Consider the following 16,158-nt stretch of genomic DNA (forward strand, 5'->3'; position numbering starts at 1 on the left):
GGGGTTCAGGCCGTGCCACGAACACCCGCGTCCCCACGAGCGTTGGTGTCCCCACGCATCCGCGTCCCCACGAGCGTTGGTGTCCCCATGCATCCGTGTTCCCACCAGCACTCCCCGTGCATCCATGTTGCCATGGCCCCACGAGCACCTGTGTCCCCACATATGTGTATCTCCATGCACCTGTGTCCCTGTGCCCAGTGTCACAGCTCCTCTGGCCCATGAGGACTGCCTCTCGCCCAGGTAGAAGGAATGAAAACAAGTTTGGGGCGAGAAGTGGGTTTTTAGGGACTGTTCCTACAGGGAGCATGTTCACCCCTGTGCTGCTCTCCTGGGAAGAGGGATTTGGCTTTTCCTGGTGGTCCAGCATGTCCCTCAGATGCAGCACTGAGTCCACGTGGTCGTGGCTGCTTTTGGCACCATTGCAAGATCCAGACATCCTGGGGGGATAAGAGGAGAGGGATGCCCCATCCTGCTCCCAGGAGCTGCTGCTCACCCAGAAGCATTGCAAGGAACAATTTCCACCAACACTAGATCTGAGCTTAATTTCAGAATATCCTGCTAGGACAATAAGAGCTGCTGTGTTCCTGCTGGGGTGATGCTTCTCAAGAAAGGTGGGTCCTAGGTGGTAGTTGATCATAGAAATGCATATCTGGATGAGCTCCTTGCATCTGCTCCGCAAATCCTTCATCCTCACTCCTTTATCTCTTCCTGTTCCAAAAAATGCCTAAATATTTGCATCTGCTGGGAAGCAGAAGACTCTGGTCAGCATGACTGGGAATGTTTCAGGAATTTTTAAAGGTGATGGTAGACCTTCCTGGACTGACCCTGTCAGACATGGCCACACTCCCTCCCCAGACAGAAATGACCACTGCTGGAAGAGATTATCCTTGCATAAAATCCCCATTTAAAATTAAAAGCCTGGCTATTGGGGCAGCTCATGGGAAAGGCTCTGGCTGCAGCGGAGCCAGCTGAGCACGGATTGATTGTCCGAAGCAGTAATTAAGTGAGAAGAGTAATGAGCAAATGTGCATGTTTTAACGGAGGGATGGGGATCCTGGGGGTCCCCCTGGATTTCTGCCTCTCCTCAGATCCAGCTCCCTGTGATGGGCTCTGGTTGTGCTCTGGGGTTGGAAGTGTCAGGCAGTGGCAGCCTGGGCTCTGAACTTTACACTGTCAGCTTCCCCAGTTGTTCCCTCTGAGATCTGGATTTTGTAGCCTTGCTTTTTGCCAGCTATTCTCCCCAAAATTTCTTCTTACCATCATTTTCCCCCCTAAGGTTTATCTGTGTAAAAGAAAAGTCCACGTTCCTTAAACTGGATTTTAAAATTCCATGTCCAAGTAATTAAACTACATAAGTTATTTATGGCTGGAGGAAGCTAGTTGCCCAGCACACAGGTGCTGGTTCCTTGTGGTGGGCAGTGATGTGATCACTGTGATAAACTCTCGTTTCTGGGAGCCAAACTCTCCCTGTGATCATTCCAGCTCTCTCCTGCTGGCATTGAGTGTCTCACTGGAACCCTTGGGATCCACCACAGATTGGTTGGCTGGTCATCCTCCTTCTTTCCTTTGCCTCAAAGGTGGAGGAGCAATTGGATCACACTGTTTCATCCTACCCCATCCCTCCTGATGGTGTGGAACTTGGAATTCTCACTGGAGGCTCTGGAAGAGCCAGTGGTGGGTCAAGTCCTTACACACAGCTCATGGGTGCATCCTCCTGTGCATCCCAACCTCTGCTGCCCTCAGGAGGAACTGGGAGCTGGTGGAGTGGGCTGTCCAGGCATGTTCCAAATGGACATAATGGGCATCCTGCAACTTTATTTTGGTTTTGCTGCTGGGATAGCAGCACTAGAGCCCTCAAGGCAAAGGCATGCTAGAAGCTGGGCATCAGCTTCCAGCCTTGCATGTCTGCTTGTGGTCAGAGACCTCTGAACCTCACACCACCACTCCATTTCCTGGCCTAGGTGTTTTTTTCCCAGGAAACCCCACCAGTGCTGGAAGAGCTCCATAACACTCCTTTATCAGGCATTGCTGAGTGCTGGAGGGGTTGGTGGTGTCATTGATCTGAAGTCATCATCCTCCTGGCTTTAGGAGAGAGAGCAGACCTGGAGGCAGCAATGCCAGAGCAAGGTCTCTGCAAGAAGAGCATCGTGGTGATGCCATTGGATTCCAGCATGGCTCACGGAGTTTGTTGCCATCTTCCAGGTGACTCCGTTTTGGGGTGTTCCATGTGCAGACTGTGGGACAAGGTGACCCCAGACACCTACACTGGTATCACTTGGGGTTCAGGGCTGTCTCTGGACACCTTCATCCTCCTCCTGCTGGCATCTGGGCTGGTGGCATCAGCATCTCCTCCTGGAGAGGGACATCTGAAGCCACCACCACAGGGAGTGACCCCAGTGGATGCAGTGAAGTTTTGGGGTCTCTGTCACTGAAATATGTTGTTGGTTTGAGGAAAATAGTTGTTTTTATGGCCCCAGCATTGTGAAATCTGAGACTTGTGTCATTTTGAGAGCTATTCTCATCTGGAGGGAGCAGGAGGTAAGAAGAGCAGCAGCATATTCTGGAATACGCTCACACAGCCTGGACAGAGAGCTTCATCCCCAGAGCAGCTCCAGGATGTAGCCAGCCAGGAGAGGAGCACTTGCTTTCCACACTCATGGATTCAGCAGCAGATGCAGCCAAATAGCCTGGATTAAGTGGTGGGAAGGTATTTTTCACATTTCCTGACTCCCTGCTCTCAAGAAGCCTATGGGACTGAGTGGAAAGGCAGGTTGAGCATCCTCCTGTCCAATACATCGAAATATATCCCTGGGTTTTACATCCCATGTAGCCAGCCAGGCCTGCCAGCATTGCTTTCCTGCCTTCCTGCCTCCCTTTCCCTCCAGCTGCTGTCAGGCACAAAACCAGGCTTGTTTCCTGTCCTGCTGCTGCTGTCAGGCCACAGGTGCCCAGCATGGGGGGACCGCAGCCACCCCAGCTGTCCCCAGGGGGTCTTGCCAGTCCTCAGTGGAGCATTGACTACCCCAGGTGTTACCCAGCTGGCTTTTTTCCAGGATTTTGCTGGACAAAACCATTCCTTGAGCCCCTTGAGGCTGGGATTTGACATTAGTTGCTGGAGGTGGGTGATGTTTAAAGAGATTCACAGAATGACTAGGTTGGAAGAGACCTTCAAGATCATCGAGTCCAACCCATGCCCTAACACCTCAACTAAACTGTGGTACGCAGTGCCACATCCGGTCTTGTTTTAAACACACCCAGGGATAGTGACTCCACCACCTCCCTGGGCAGGCCATTCCAGAATTTTATTGCGCTTTCCATACAAAACTTTTTCCTAATATCCAGATTATATTTCCCTTGGCGCAGCTTAAGATGTGCCCTTGGAAGAGCTAGCTTGGCTCCCATGTTCTGTACACCCTCCAGAGCCTGAGCCAAGCTTTGCTTTACTGGGATTTGCATTTTAATTAAGCCCATGGATTTTTCTTCCAGGCTTGTTGTAGTCAAGTCTTCCTGCTCGCTCCCTTCTCTGAAGCTCCTGTGACTGCAGGGCTTCTGAGCAGTTTTCCAGAGGTACGCTCCATCCCAGCTCTCCATTTATAGAAAGGAATTAAGAAGAAATGAGGGAGCATTACTAAGAGGATTTGCACTGCGACTTACTCAGTTTGTCCAAATAATTTGCAGTAGCTCTGGATTCTTTAATCAACACTCGTTTCCTTCTAGAAATGAAAGAAGCAGGAAGGCGTGCTGCTCCTGAGCCAAGCTTGGCTCTTTGCCTTCAAATGGGAAATTTTGCATTCAGAGAGTAATCTGGGAAGAGCTGGCGGGGAGTGAGGGTGTGTGTGGCAGAGGGAAGTGCGTGTCAGGGCTCAGAAAGCCTCTGTCATCCTGACCCTCTTCCTCCATGCAGTTTTGGGCTTCTCTGTCTGCAGCCTGCAGATACACGCCTGGAGAGGTGACATGAGACCTGGTCCATGGGTCGCCCTAGTGCGGAGCTGTTGATGGCTCTGCCCTGCTGTGGGATCTCCATGTGAGAAGGTCTGGGCTAGATCAGGGGTTGGGAATTCCCGTGGGACAAAGCTGTGGTGGCCTGTCAAGCCATATGGTGGCCTGTCAGGCAGTAGACCTTCCACAGGTTTCTGGGAATCCCCTTGATGTTGCAGAGGGAGGAAAAGACTATTGGAAAGATGTCATTGCCCGGGGATAGATAGTCCCACACTGCTCCGCTCCCAAATGGCCTGTGCCTTTCCATGCACACATCGGTGGGGTTTCCTCATCCTGCTCAAGTGACGCTTGGAAAGCTAACAGTGCTTGCAGCATTCCATTGCAGCCTTCCCAGCCCCAGTATCTTTCCCAGCCCTTGCAGCACCCATGGGGCCACTCCCCAGCCTGGCAGAGCCCCGTGCACAGCCTTGCCCCACGTCCTGCCCCACTGAGCCCAGTCCTGGCCCTGTGGCTCTTCAGGGCTGACTGGATGGCAGTGTCATGCTCACACCTCTCCTTCTGCAACAGACCCCTCTGGACTCTCCTCCTGCTTCCTGCGTGGCCTGTTGCACAAGAGGAAACTCCAGGGTTTCCTGTCCCAGCAGCAGGGTGCAGTGTGGGGCTGCCCGATGTCCCCTGCCCTGTTCACGAAACTGGAGCGGGGCTGGCAGTGCAGCCCAAATGTGTCCTGGTGGGTCAGAAATCACTCCCATAGGTTGGAAGCTCATAATTAAATTAAAATTACATCAGCTGCAGGTGTGGGATGGTGGTGGGGAGCGGCATCTCTGAGTCAGGGTAAAAGACCCTCTGTGAGGAAGGGGTCTGGGCTTGCTGTCCAGGCAGCCCCGAATTTCCCTCTGCTCTGACCCAATTTTGCAGCCAAATCACCCTCCCTGACCCCACTTGTCCCCCAGAGGTGACAATTCTAGCCTTGGTCTCTTGCTACTGCTCCTTGCTCCCCCAATTTGCTGATGTGGGCGCTGCCAGAGACACTGATTACGGCAATTTGGGCAGACCCCAAGTGGTTCCGGGGATGGGACCCCTGCCCTGCACTCCTGGGGATGCAATGTGAAAGTGAGCTGTCCACAACTACACCCAGAAAGTGAGACCCAGATTTCCCTCAGAAGCCTTTCTACCTTCCAGATGGATGTGTGTGCTTCAAATGGAGTTGAGGAACTTGGGGATGGAAGTTCCAGCTGGTCCCTGCCTGGAACCAAGGGCTGCCAGTCCCCATCACCCTCCCACTGTGTCCTCTCACTCTTGGAGGTCACTGGGGCTTCCTTAGTTAGAAAAAAGTGTCCTTGCTTTGCTGGGAAATGCTGACACGAAGGAGCAGTTCAACTGGGAGCTCCATTTCTAGCTTTCCCAGGGATGCAGCAGAGCTTCCCTCCGGAGACCACCCCTGTTCTGGTCGTTCAAGGACAGTAGAAGCAGCTTTGGGAAAGTGGGGCCTACATCCCACTTCTGGCTATGAGCCTCTGCTCCCCAGCTCTGGCTTTGCATTTGGCTTGTTCCTTGTGGTCCAGGACTCCATTCTGAGGTGGAATGTGCATTTATCCTGACACTTCTCACTGTGCCGGCTGGTTCATCACGGCTGTCCTGACAGTCTTGGGGGTTTTGGGGCTGAGGACTGGGATTTTGAATGAGGACAAGCTGCCCCTGGAGCTGGATCCATGACACGTGTCACAGATGGATATTGGGATGCAGGCATCCTGCTCTAGGCCTCTAGGACATGGTCATCCAGACTGGCACTTTTTTAATGCTAAATTTAATTTTATGGTTTTCCTGACAAGGGGCTGAGGCTTCTGAGAATTCGGGTCCCCTGACACCTCAACATGAGCCTCCTGCATCTTGCTGGTGACCTCCTGTGTCACCTCCATGGTCCTTACTGGTCACCTCCATGGTCACCACCCAGAGCCAGTGGGGATAGGGCTGCAAACACCATAGAGCAGTGGCATCCCTGCATCAGAACTGGAACATCCGGACACAGTTTCAGCTAAGGGGGTGCTTGGCTCTGGGCTGGGGTGCAGGGCTGGGATGCAGCTGTGGGTGGGGTCTCACCTGCCTAGGGGATTTGGGGTGTACACCACATTTGGGGCTCCTGTGGGCCCCTCCAGCCCTGCTCAGCACAGACTTACTGGAGTCCATATAGATGAAGCCACGTGGGGCCACCTCAGAGAGGACCAGGAAGTAGGGTTGCAGCAATGATTGTAGTGAGAAAGGCACTGAAATTAATCTTACTACTTTAATTGGTTTATATCAGTAATGAGCTGCTTCTGGCAGTGCTGAGCCAGGCAGTTCCTTCCCTTGGCAGCAGGATGTTCATTGGAGCAGGTGCCAAGGAAGCACTTGGTGATGTGGGACCCTGGGGAGAGGATGACCCTGATCTGGCATCTTTGTGTCCCCATGAAGGATCAGAAATGGGGTAGAGTTAGAAATCCTGCCTGGAAAATTCTTCCAGTGCATTCCGTAGGGTAAATGGTGGCTGGCTATGCCAAGGCTCCTCAGCGTGGACTCCCCAAGGTCCTCAACACCTGCATGGCAAGTGCTGCCTGTGGGTTTCACTCCTGTCCCTCTAATCCATGGAGCAGCCAGGACCTTTGCCAGGCAGCCCTGGCAGTGGTCTTGCCATCCTACTGCCCAATTTTTTGTGCCGCCCCAAATTGTCGTCCCCATTGAGCACCCCAGAAGTGGGGTAGGAGCTGCCAGCTGCTGCCCACGGTCCAAAGGCAAGGGAGGAATTTGTCTTCCCCCTGCCCGTCTCACCACTCTGAGGGCAGCAGAGGGTTCTTTGTGGGCACTGCTTTAATTGCTTCATTATTATCCTGAGTAAATGAGTCCTGGCAGCAGCTGAACCTGGTGGATGCCAACTGCATCCCAGAAAGGCATCTGGGAAAGGTCAGCATCCATCTGGCACAAGCAGGGATTGGGGACCTGGATGGAACCCAGCCACTGCAGAGCCAGAGGGTCTCAGTGAGCAAGGGGGGGACCATGAGGGAGCCTCAGCCTTTCCCATCTCACCCCCCCCATCACTTCTCTCTTGCAGACCGTCAGCATCAATAAGGCCATTAATGCACAGGAAGTGGCTGTCAAGGAGAAACATGCCAGGAATATCCTTCTCAAAGCTGGCCATGGGACTGTGGGAGCTAGGCTGGGGCTGCCTGGAAAAGGGGCAGCATCAAGAGGGTGTGTGAGGAGAGGTTCCCAGGGTACTGGAGAGGATGGAGGCTATTAACAACATTGGATATTTTTCCATCATGGCACGGGGTCCCTGCTACTGCTGTCACAGCCTTTGAATGTTGGTAGGTACCCAGGCTGGTGCTCCCAGCACTGCCATCCCAGGAGAAGGCAGGAGGGGAAGGTGCCCACAGTAGGCTGGGACACTGCCACCAAAAGTGGATCCCCAGCATCCCAGCCAGGCACCTGGGAAGGCTCAGCAGAGGCACAGCCCCAGCCTTGCATGTGCCATGGTGCTCCCAGAGCAGGGCTGGTGGCAGGGGAGAGGGTGGCTTGTGCCACTTTGGGGACATCGAATGCCTGGACTGGCATCATTAGCTCCCTGTGGTGGCCTGGCCACTCTGGCTGCAGCTGTCTTTGGGTGGCCATTCTCCATCATCAAAGGGCAGAGGAGTGCTTCCTTGACCACCGGCACCGTGCATCCTGGGCACGCACCATGAGAAGGGAGCACAGACCTTCTGGTCAGTGGTGAACCGGCTGCCGCTGTCTGGCAACGCCGTGCTCTGCTGGAAGTTCTGCCATGTCTTCCACAAGCTTCTCCGGGATGGACATTCCAATGTGAGTGCCCACAGCTCAGCTTGGGGCCAAATCCTTTCCCCTGCAGGGCTGCACCGGGTGATGGAGGGTCAGTGTCCGTCTGGGGGGTCTGTCCTGGGGTGGGGACTGGAGTCCTCCCAGAGGGTCATTGGTCTCCCAGGGGTCAATCCTGAGCAGGGCCTGGAGCTGGGGCCCTCTTGGAGGGTTGGTGCCCTCCTGTGGGTCAGTCCTGGGTGCCAGAGCCGTCCTGGTGCTGCCCTGCCCAAAACCCTGTGTGCCTCAAACCCCAGTGCCATCTGCAGTGCCAGTGCCAGAGGAAACTGCTCAGCACCTGCAATGGCTTGTGTGCAGGAGCCATCAGCAAGGATCCTCCTTGGGGAACTGGAGGCACCCAGGGCTGGTGGTGGCAATAAAGGATTGGGAATGCATCAAGACCTCCCATTTGTCACCCAGTTCCTGGTTTCAAGTATGGAACACTGTGTCCTGGTGCTCTGCCTACTGATTGTCACCATCATTCCTCCAGGTCCTGAAAGACTCTGTGCGATACAAGAATGAGCTGAGTGACATGAGCAGGATGTGGGTAGGTGACCAACCCTGCCAGCCATGGTGGGGAGACCCTGGGGGTGCCATGGCCAGGCTGGGGGGGTGTAGGCTTGGGGGATTCCCTCTCCCAGGAAGCAGAGCATAGCCATGGCTGACCTGTGGCTGTTATCACCTACCTGGACTGGGTTTCAGTTGCGTTCTGTGTTCCCTTCTACCAAAATCAAATGCCTCCTTCCTATTTTATGCCAAAACCCAATAAAAACTCGGCTCTGACAGTCAAATGAAGCATTGAAACATGCAGAGAAGGTGATGAGAAGGTCTGACCAAATCGCTTCAGTTCAACCACTCTGCATCCAGGTGCTAGTGAGGAGGGTTTGGCTGTGGTTTTGGGGAGATAAGGGAGGGGTCAGTTACTCTGCAGCAGAAGGCTTTTCCACAGCCTGCCCTGGATCTCAGCAGCTTTTTGGGGTCCCCACAGGGCCACCTGAGCGAGGGCTACGGTCAGCTCTGCAGCATCTACCTCAAACTGCTGAGAACCAAGATGGAATTTCACACCAAGGTAAGCCTCCCTGTCCCTAAGGCTGTAGCAAGGGGTGAGCACTGGGGTGACAGCAAGGTACCAGCATTGATATCCTACTTCCTCCATGAAATATTCCCAAATCTGCCAGTGGCCATCGAAAATGACCCAAGGACCAATGCTTCAGGGGTGGCAGGATTCCTGGTGGCCCAGGGCTCCTTGGGCTGGGCTGGGAGTTGGTGGATTACAAGTAGTAGGAGACACGCACACTCCATTCTCCCTCAGCTATCCTAGATGGGAGAACTGCTGGAAAGAGGTGGTTTTTGTGCCCATCACCCTTTTTTGGAAGTGTGATGTGACCTTCCCTAAAAGGCCAGGGCAGGTACCCCCTGGGATATCACTCTATCCTGTCCAGTTCTCTGCTGGCAGCCCTATCTGCTCCCTGCTAGGCAGGTTTCTCAGCCCAGGGAGAATCAGCTGTTCTTGCTGGGAAGAGAACGGATGCTGTGGATTAGGGATGCTGTGATCACCCAGGGTTCAGAGACCCTCTGCTACCTCCCTTTTCCCCCACATCTCTCCCCTGGCTCATCCAAGAGCTGACTTTGAGGCTGCAGGATCACAGCCCTGGTGCTCCCAGAGCTGTGGCCAGACCAGGAGATTTTCTGGAACCCTTTCCTGACTCCTGTTTTCCCCACAGAATCCCCGATTCCCTGGAAATCTGCAGATGTCTGACCGGCAGCTTGATGAGGCTGGGGAGAATGACGTCAATAACTTGTGAGTGCAGGGCAGGGGAAGGTCTGGGAGGGAGTGGGTGTAGGTGGGTGGCACGATCTGCCCAACCCCACCGGCAGCATGACCAAGCAGGGACAGGACCCTTCCTCATGGGTGTCCTTGGAGACAGTCCCCAACCATCCTCAACCCTGTTTCCTAGTTTCCAGCTGACGGTGGAGATGTTTGACTACCTGGAGTGTGAGCTGAACCTCTTCCAGACAGGTAAAGGTCTCCATTACTCTGACACATGGTGGAGTGAGAGATCTGCTGGAGTCCAGCCCCTTGGTGGGGCTGATCCGAGCTGGATGAGGCTCTGACCAGGGATGTTGGCTGAGGCCATCGCAGCTCAGCTCTTCTATGGGCACTTCACCTGAATTATGGTTCAAGGCAAAGTGGAAGGTGCTGCACCTGGGTCAGGGCAACCCCTGGTATCAATCCAGGCTGAAGGATGGAGGGATGGAGAGCAGCCCTGCCGGGAAAGATGTGGGGGTGCTGGAGGATGAGGAGTTCAACATGCCCCAGCCATGTGTGCTCCAAAACCTCCCATGCCCTGGGCTGATCCCCCAGCATGGGCAGCAGGTGAAGGGGTGATTCTGCCCTTCTGCCCCACTTAAGTAAGATCCCACCTGCAGAGCTGCTTCCAGCCCTGGTGTCCCAGCACAGAAAGGACATGGGGCTACTGGAGCAAGTCCAGAGGAGGCCACAGAGATGCTTGGAGGGCTGGAGCCCTTCTGCTCTGGAGACAGGCTGGGAGAGCTGGGGGTGTCCAGCTGGAGAACAGAAGGGTCCAGGAAGACCTTAGAGCTTCTTCCAGTGCCTAAAGGGGTTCCAAGACCACCAGAAAGGGACTTCAGACAAGGGATGGAGTGACAGGACAAGGGGGAATGGCTTCCCACTGACAGAGGGCAGGGTTAGGTGGGAAATTGGGAAGAAATTTTTGGCTGTGAGGGTGGTGAGACCCTGGCACAGGTTGTCCAGGTAAGCTGTGGCTGCCCCATCCCTGGAAGGGTTCAAGGCCAGGTTGGATAGAGTTTAGAGCACCCTGGTCTAGTGGAAGGTGCTCGAATAAGATGGTCTTCAGCTGCTCCAAACTGGTTTTGGAGCATCTTCCATCTGGCACACCCAGTACACTCCAGTGGCCAGTGGGACAATAGTGACAGGCAGAGCACAGGGTCACGTGTCAGCTCTGCCCAGGGACATGGCTGAGGCTCAGTCCTGGTTGGAGGCCTATGGTGCCAGGCTGGAGTATTCCTAGCCAGGTCTGGGTGGGAGACCTGGGTGGGAATTTTGCCTCCCACTGAGCTCACAAACAGCTGCAGGGCAGCAGGCTGTATCCCTAAGGGCCAGTGGGTGCCTCGCTCTGGATGACATCTGTGGATTTGGCAGACGCAGTGTGGCACCCTCGGATGCTGCTGCTGCTGCCGGATCTGATCCTGCACTCCTTCCCTGCAGTGTTCAGCTCTCTGGACATGTCACGCTCAGTGTCAGTGACAGCAGCAGGGCAGTGCCGTCTGGCCCCACTCATCCAGGTGATCCTGGACTGCAGCCACCTCTATGACTACACTGTCAAGCTGCTCTTCAAGCTCCACTCCTGTGAGTGTCCCCAGCACCACTGCCTTTGACGGGGGGGGACACACAGGGAGGCACTGGGTCCACCACCCTGCTCAGCCTGGGCTGTTTACTACCACCTCTTCCCCCACCTCTTTTGGGGGGTGAAGGGAGTCACCATGACAAAACCCATATCCTTCGGGATCTGGAATTATGGCAGCCACCAGCCCACACTTCTCTCTGCCCTGAGGAGTGTGGGATATGGTCTCCTCCTGCAGCAGAACACTGTGTGGAGTAGTAGGACCCCCAAAGGAGGGTGGCCATCTCTGGGAAAGAACTATTTCCACGTGGCTGTGCTGATGGGTTGTTCCCTGATCCATGAAGACACCCGCTGACATTTCTACTTTCTGCTTCTTCTAGGTCTGCCAGCAGATACACTGCAGGGCCACCGGGATCGCTTCCTGGAGCAGTTCCGAAAGTAAGTGCCCAGACCCAGAGCATTGGTGCTCTGGAAGTGCTCCCAAGGCACTGAGATCAAAAATGGGTGAGCAGGGACGTGCTGTGGTCTCTGGTACATGATTATTTAGAGTAACCAAAACAAAAACTGGCCACCAAGAGCAGGGAGGGTATGTCATGGTGCCAAGGGAGGATGTCATTGTGCTGAGAGACAGCTTGCTTCAAAGTCACAAACTCAAAGAGCAGATAGCAGTGCTGACTATGCTCTGACCACACAGAGACTAATCTTGGGACAGGGATCAACAGCGCCAAGGTCCTGACTGGGATATTCCGGTGACTGGGAGAGGTGGGAGCTAGGAGTGGTGTGGCTGGCCATTGTCCCTCCTCCCCAAAACTTTTAAGTCCTGGAGGGAGGTACCCTGTTTCTGGGGAGGATGCTCTTGCAAAAACTGAAGGTGAGGGTGTTGGCTCCAGGCAAGAAGGCCCCTTGCTCCTGAAAACTTTGAGTAGGCAGGAAGTGGTTTAGGTTGGAAGGCACCTTTGAAGGTCATCAGGTACTACTCCCTGCCATGGGCAGGGACACATTCCACTAGACCAGCTCGCTCAAGTTCCGGGTCCTTCTCCCTGCCCATCAGGCCTGGGATTTATAAGATAAACCCTCCAGCAGTAGGAGGACTTCCAGAACCTGCCCTGAGTTTGGTGGCAGCACAAAACACATTCCCTTCCAGAGCACTACAGTGGCCAGGTGACTCCCCCCGCCCCAGAGCCAGGCAAGAGGTTGTCCAGGTTGAACAAGAATCATCTCTAACCATTCCCTGCTCCTTGCAGGCTCAAGGACCTTTTCTACCGCTCCAGCAACCTCCAGTACTTCAAGCGGCTGATTCAGATCCCACAGCTGCCAGAGGTGAGACCCTGCAGTCCCCATGTTCCCTGTCCCTGTGCCCAGGGGCAGCAGTGGGGGCACTAGCAAAAGGCCCAAAAAAGCCTATTGCTGCCTTTCCCAGCTTCTTAGGTCTGGTGGCAGTGTGGGGCTCCTGGGCCTTGAGGATTCTTTTATCCCTCACTGGGTGGCATCCAACTGGATGTAGCTGCCCTCTGACTGGAAGCTGGGATCCCCTCTCTCACTGATCCATAGCCCTTGCTGAGATCCAACCCTGCGAGTCCTGGTTCCATCCCTGTGGGTCCTGGTTCCATCCTTATGAGTTCTGATTCTATTCCTCCGCATCCTGACTCCATCCCTGTGGGTCCTGGCTCCATTCTCATGGGTCTACATTCTCATGGCCAGCTCAGCTCCAGGGCAGGATTTTAACCAACTGTGCCTTCAGTCCAGCAGCAGTGCCAGTCTTTCCACCTTAGCCCTGCTCCACTCCCTCCGCAGAACCCTCCCAATTTCCTGCGTGCCTCTGCACTGTCAGAGCACATCAGCCCTGTGGTGGTGATCCCCGCCGAGGCGTCCTCGCCTGACAGCGAGCCCATCACAGACCTGGTGGAGATGGACGCAGCCTCGCAGGTGAGGATGGTGGAGGCCTCTGAGCCGGGGTTATTTCTCTAAATCCATGCAGCGGTGAGGGCTGAGACAGTGGGGATGGCCTTGGGAGCTGGGGAGTGTCACTGGAGAGAGATGGGTTGGTGCTGGGTGACTGTCTGGGTGCTGGATGTCCCATCTGGGTGCTGCTTATCCCATCTGGATGCTGGGTGTCCTGTCTGGGTGCTGCTGGGGCTGAACTAGCCTGAATTCTCCCAGTGCTGCTCAGTGGTATGGTGCCCTCCAGTGAGAAAGGAGAGATTTGTCTTCAAGCATTGCCATGGAGACCTTTAGGTCTTCACCCTCCTCTCCACCAAGGGTTGTCTTCAGGCATTGAGTGGGGAGGGGAAGGAGCATGCAGTGACATGGCTTTGGGGATCTTCTCTCTCCAGCAGTTAGGTGGGGATGGACCACAGATGCCCCATGTTCATCAAGTTCATCTCATTCAGTGTCCTGGAAGCAGGGGGAGCCAGCCTCAGTGTCCAGGCAGCTCGTAGGTTGGCTTGGCAGTGACACTGGGGACATAGAGGGACAAGGGCTCCCAAGTGGTAGTGGAGTTACTCTAGGTCTTTCCTGCTTTTCCCACAGAGCCTGTTTGACAACAAGTTTGATGACATCTTTGGCAGCTCCTTCAGCTGTGACCCCTTCAACTTTAACAGCCAGAACGGGATGAACAAAGATGACAAGTAAGCAATCCTGGCGATGCTGCAGAATGGCCAAGATGGTACTAGGAGCTCCCTGTCTGGGACGGCATCGCAGCCATGGTGACACAGGGGACACTTCCCCTCCCAAGCTGTGTCCCCGTGGCACTGAGAGTGTATCCCATGTCTCTCCTTCCTAGGGACCGGCTAATTGAGCAGCTTTATGGGGAGATCACAGCCCTGAAGGAGGAGCTGGAGAACTTCAAGGCTGAGGTGGGTGGACAAGATAGTGACCAGATCTCTGTCTTGCCTTCTTCCCAGTGGCTTCCCCCAGGTGGTCCCCAGGTGTGCCAGGGGGCTGCATCCCTGTCAGGTGGGTGGGCTCAGGCCCACTGCCTAGCATCCTTGTGCTTTGCCCAGATGCACTTGGGGGCCGGCAGGGTGATACCCATGGCAGGGGGTGCTGGACAGTACTGGTGGGCATTGGATGGTACCAGTGGGCATTGAGTGGTCCTGGCAAGCACTGAAGCCCCCACCCATCCCCGCAGAGCGCGCGGGGTGCAGTGCAGCTGCGTGGCCGTGCCAGCGAGTTGGAGGCTGAGCTGGCTGAGCAGCAGCACCTGAAGCAGCAGGCACAGGACGAGAGTGAGTTCCTGCGTGCAGAGCTGGAGGAGCTGAAGAAGCAGCGGGAGGACACAGAGAAGGCTCAGCGGAGCCTGACAGAAATTGAGAGTGAGCAGGGAGTGCCAGCACTGGCATGAGATGGGGGTGAGCCCCGGGCAGGGGGGGTCTCAGGTTCTCAGCTCTGTGTCCTTGTGTGCATGGCAGGACGGGCACAGGCCAATGAGCAGCGGTACAGCAAACTGAAGGAGAAGTACAGCGAGCTGGTGCAGAACCACGCTGACCTGCTGCGCAAGGTGGGCTCCCCAAACCGCGCCCCCAGCATCCCCTCTCCCAGCCGTGCCCTCTGATACCGGGGGCTGCTCAGCTCATTCTCTGATGTTGCCAGAATGCGGAGGTAACCAAGCAGATTACAGTGGCCAGGCAGGCCCAGGGAGATGTGGAGCAGGAGAAGAAGGAGCTGGAGGACTCCTTCCAGCGCATGACCGAGCAGGCACAGAGGAAGGTGAGTAGGGATGGTGGGGGACACACCAGGGATGAGCAGGGGCTCCCCATGGGGCACCAGTGCTGCCAACCTCTCCCCTTGCTGCAGTCTCAGGAGCAGGCAGAGGTGCTGGAGACACTGAAGCGAGAGCTGGCAGCCAGCAGACAAGAGTTGCAGGTCCTCCAGGGCACGCTGGAGTCCAGCACACAGGTGAGAGCACCCTCTGGGCTGGGTAGCCAGGTCTTAGCCATTTGAGAGGTGATACCCACCACTGGCCTGAAAACTAGCTCCCTGTCATCATCTTTGCCACATCTAAGCAGGTTTGATGTCACATAGGGGAGTTTCATGCTCCTGAGTTTGGTAGTATGTGGAGTAATGGGCTCCAGCAGCAGGGATCATGGAATAAAAATGCTTGGAAGAACAGGGTCAGTCAGCAGCTCTGTCTCTGCTGTAAGCCCAGGTAGCAGTGTAACATCACATTGCAAGATGTGCCAGAGGGTAACCCGTGCCTACAGAGCTGTGGAAGACAGCAGGGGTGCCTGGGCTCGTTGTAGGAGGCAGAAGCTGGCAGGAAATTGCAGTCACCCAACTATGAGGTGGGCAGACTCGGCAGCAGGATGGGGATGGGGCAGAGGCAGCACCCTGCCTCTACTCCTCCATCAGGATGGTGACAGTTGTGATAAAAATGCATTTTCACTGATAAAAGTGAAAAAGCTTCCCAGGAGCCTCAGTTTTCACCAGATAAAATCATCAGTGCTGCTCAGTGTGGGGAGCTGTGCTTGTGCAGGCCATGGTGCACCCAGCGGGGACAGTCAGGGTGGCCCATGCCTGGATGAAGAATGGGTCCCCAAACTGGAGGGTTCACCCTCAGCACAGCCCCAACTGCTGTTTCATGCCCCACCAGGCAGGAGTGGAGCAGAACACTCGGATTGCCAGCCTGGAGCAGGAGAGGGACAGGCTGAGCCAAGCAGCAGAGCAGCACAGGGACAAGATGGCAGCTCTGCAGGCTGAGCTGCAGCAGCTGCGGGACACACTCAGCCACGAGCAAGAGAGCACAGAGCTGGCACTGCAGCAGCGCCTGGCCGAGGAGCAGCTGTCCCTGCTGCAGAGCACCACGCGCGAGGCCGAGCACATGGTGCAGGACGCCCTGGCTCGCATGGAGGATCCTGCTCATATCAGCTGCACCGGCTCAGCAGGTGATGCCCCTGCTGCTCCCAAATCTGGTGTTATCACAGCCTGCCTGCTCCCTGTGGTCCCAGCTGAGCCCTGCCTCCTGCCTGCCTGCAGAGTGCCTCCTGTC

The 16,158-nt window shown here is 55.4% G+C and overlaps 1 protein-coding gene across 1 annotated transcript in view; it reads left to right on the plus strand.

Moving 5' to 3' along the window:
• Window positions 1-2,114: 2,114 nt before the first annotated feature.
• HIP1 (huntingtin interacting protein 1) overlaps window positions 2,115-16,158 on the plus strand; it is a 19,770-nt gene continuing 5,726 nt past the window's right edge. The window contains exons 1-19 of the mRNA XM_031060388.1: window positions 2,115-2,183; window positions 3,487-3,567; window positions 7,025-7,088; window positions 7,631-7,773; window positions 8,276-8,332; window positions 8,774-8,854; window positions 9,510-9,586; window positions 9,744-9,805; window positions 11,036-11,176; window positions 11,552-11,609; window positions 12,416-12,491; window positions 12,966-13,097; window positions 13,701-13,798; window positions 13,954-14,026; window positions 14,302-14,485; window positions 14,582-14,670; window positions 14,763-14,879; window positions 14,967-15,068; window positions 15,763-16,065. Of these exons, the coding sequence (XP_030916248.1) occupies window positions 2,115-2,183; window positions 3,487-3,567; window positions 7,025-7,088; window positions 7,631-7,773; window positions 8,276-8,332; window positions 8,774-8,854; window positions 9,510-9,586; window positions 9,744-9,805; window positions 11,036-11,176; window positions 11,552-11,609; window positions 12,416-12,491; window positions 12,966-13,097; window positions 13,701-13,798; window positions 13,954-14,026; window positions 14,302-14,485; window positions 14,582-14,670; window positions 14,763-14,879; window positions 14,967-15,068; window positions 15,763-16,065 (2,007 nt within the window). The remainder of the gene's footprint in view (window positions 2,184-3,486; window positions 3,568-7,024; window positions 7,089-7,630; window positions 7,774-8,275; window positions 8,333-8,773; window positions 8,855-9,509; window positions 9,587-9,743; window positions 9,806-11,035; window positions 11,177-11,551; window positions 11,610-12,415; window positions 12,492-12,965; window positions 13,098-13,700; window positions 13,799-13,953; window positions 14,027-14,301; window positions 14,486-14,581; window positions 14,671-14,762; window positions 14,880-14,966; window positions 15,069-15,762; window positions 16,066-16,158) is intronic.

The sequence above is a fragment of the Geospiza fortis genome, unplaced genomic scaffold (genome assembly GCF_000277835.1).
Source record: "Geospiza fortis unplaced genomic scaffold, GeoFor_1.0 scaffold59, whole genome shotgun sequence".
Taxonomy (NCBI): domain Eukaryota; kingdom Metazoa; phylum Chordata; class Aves; order Passeriformes; family Thraupidae; genus Geospiza; species Geospiza fortis.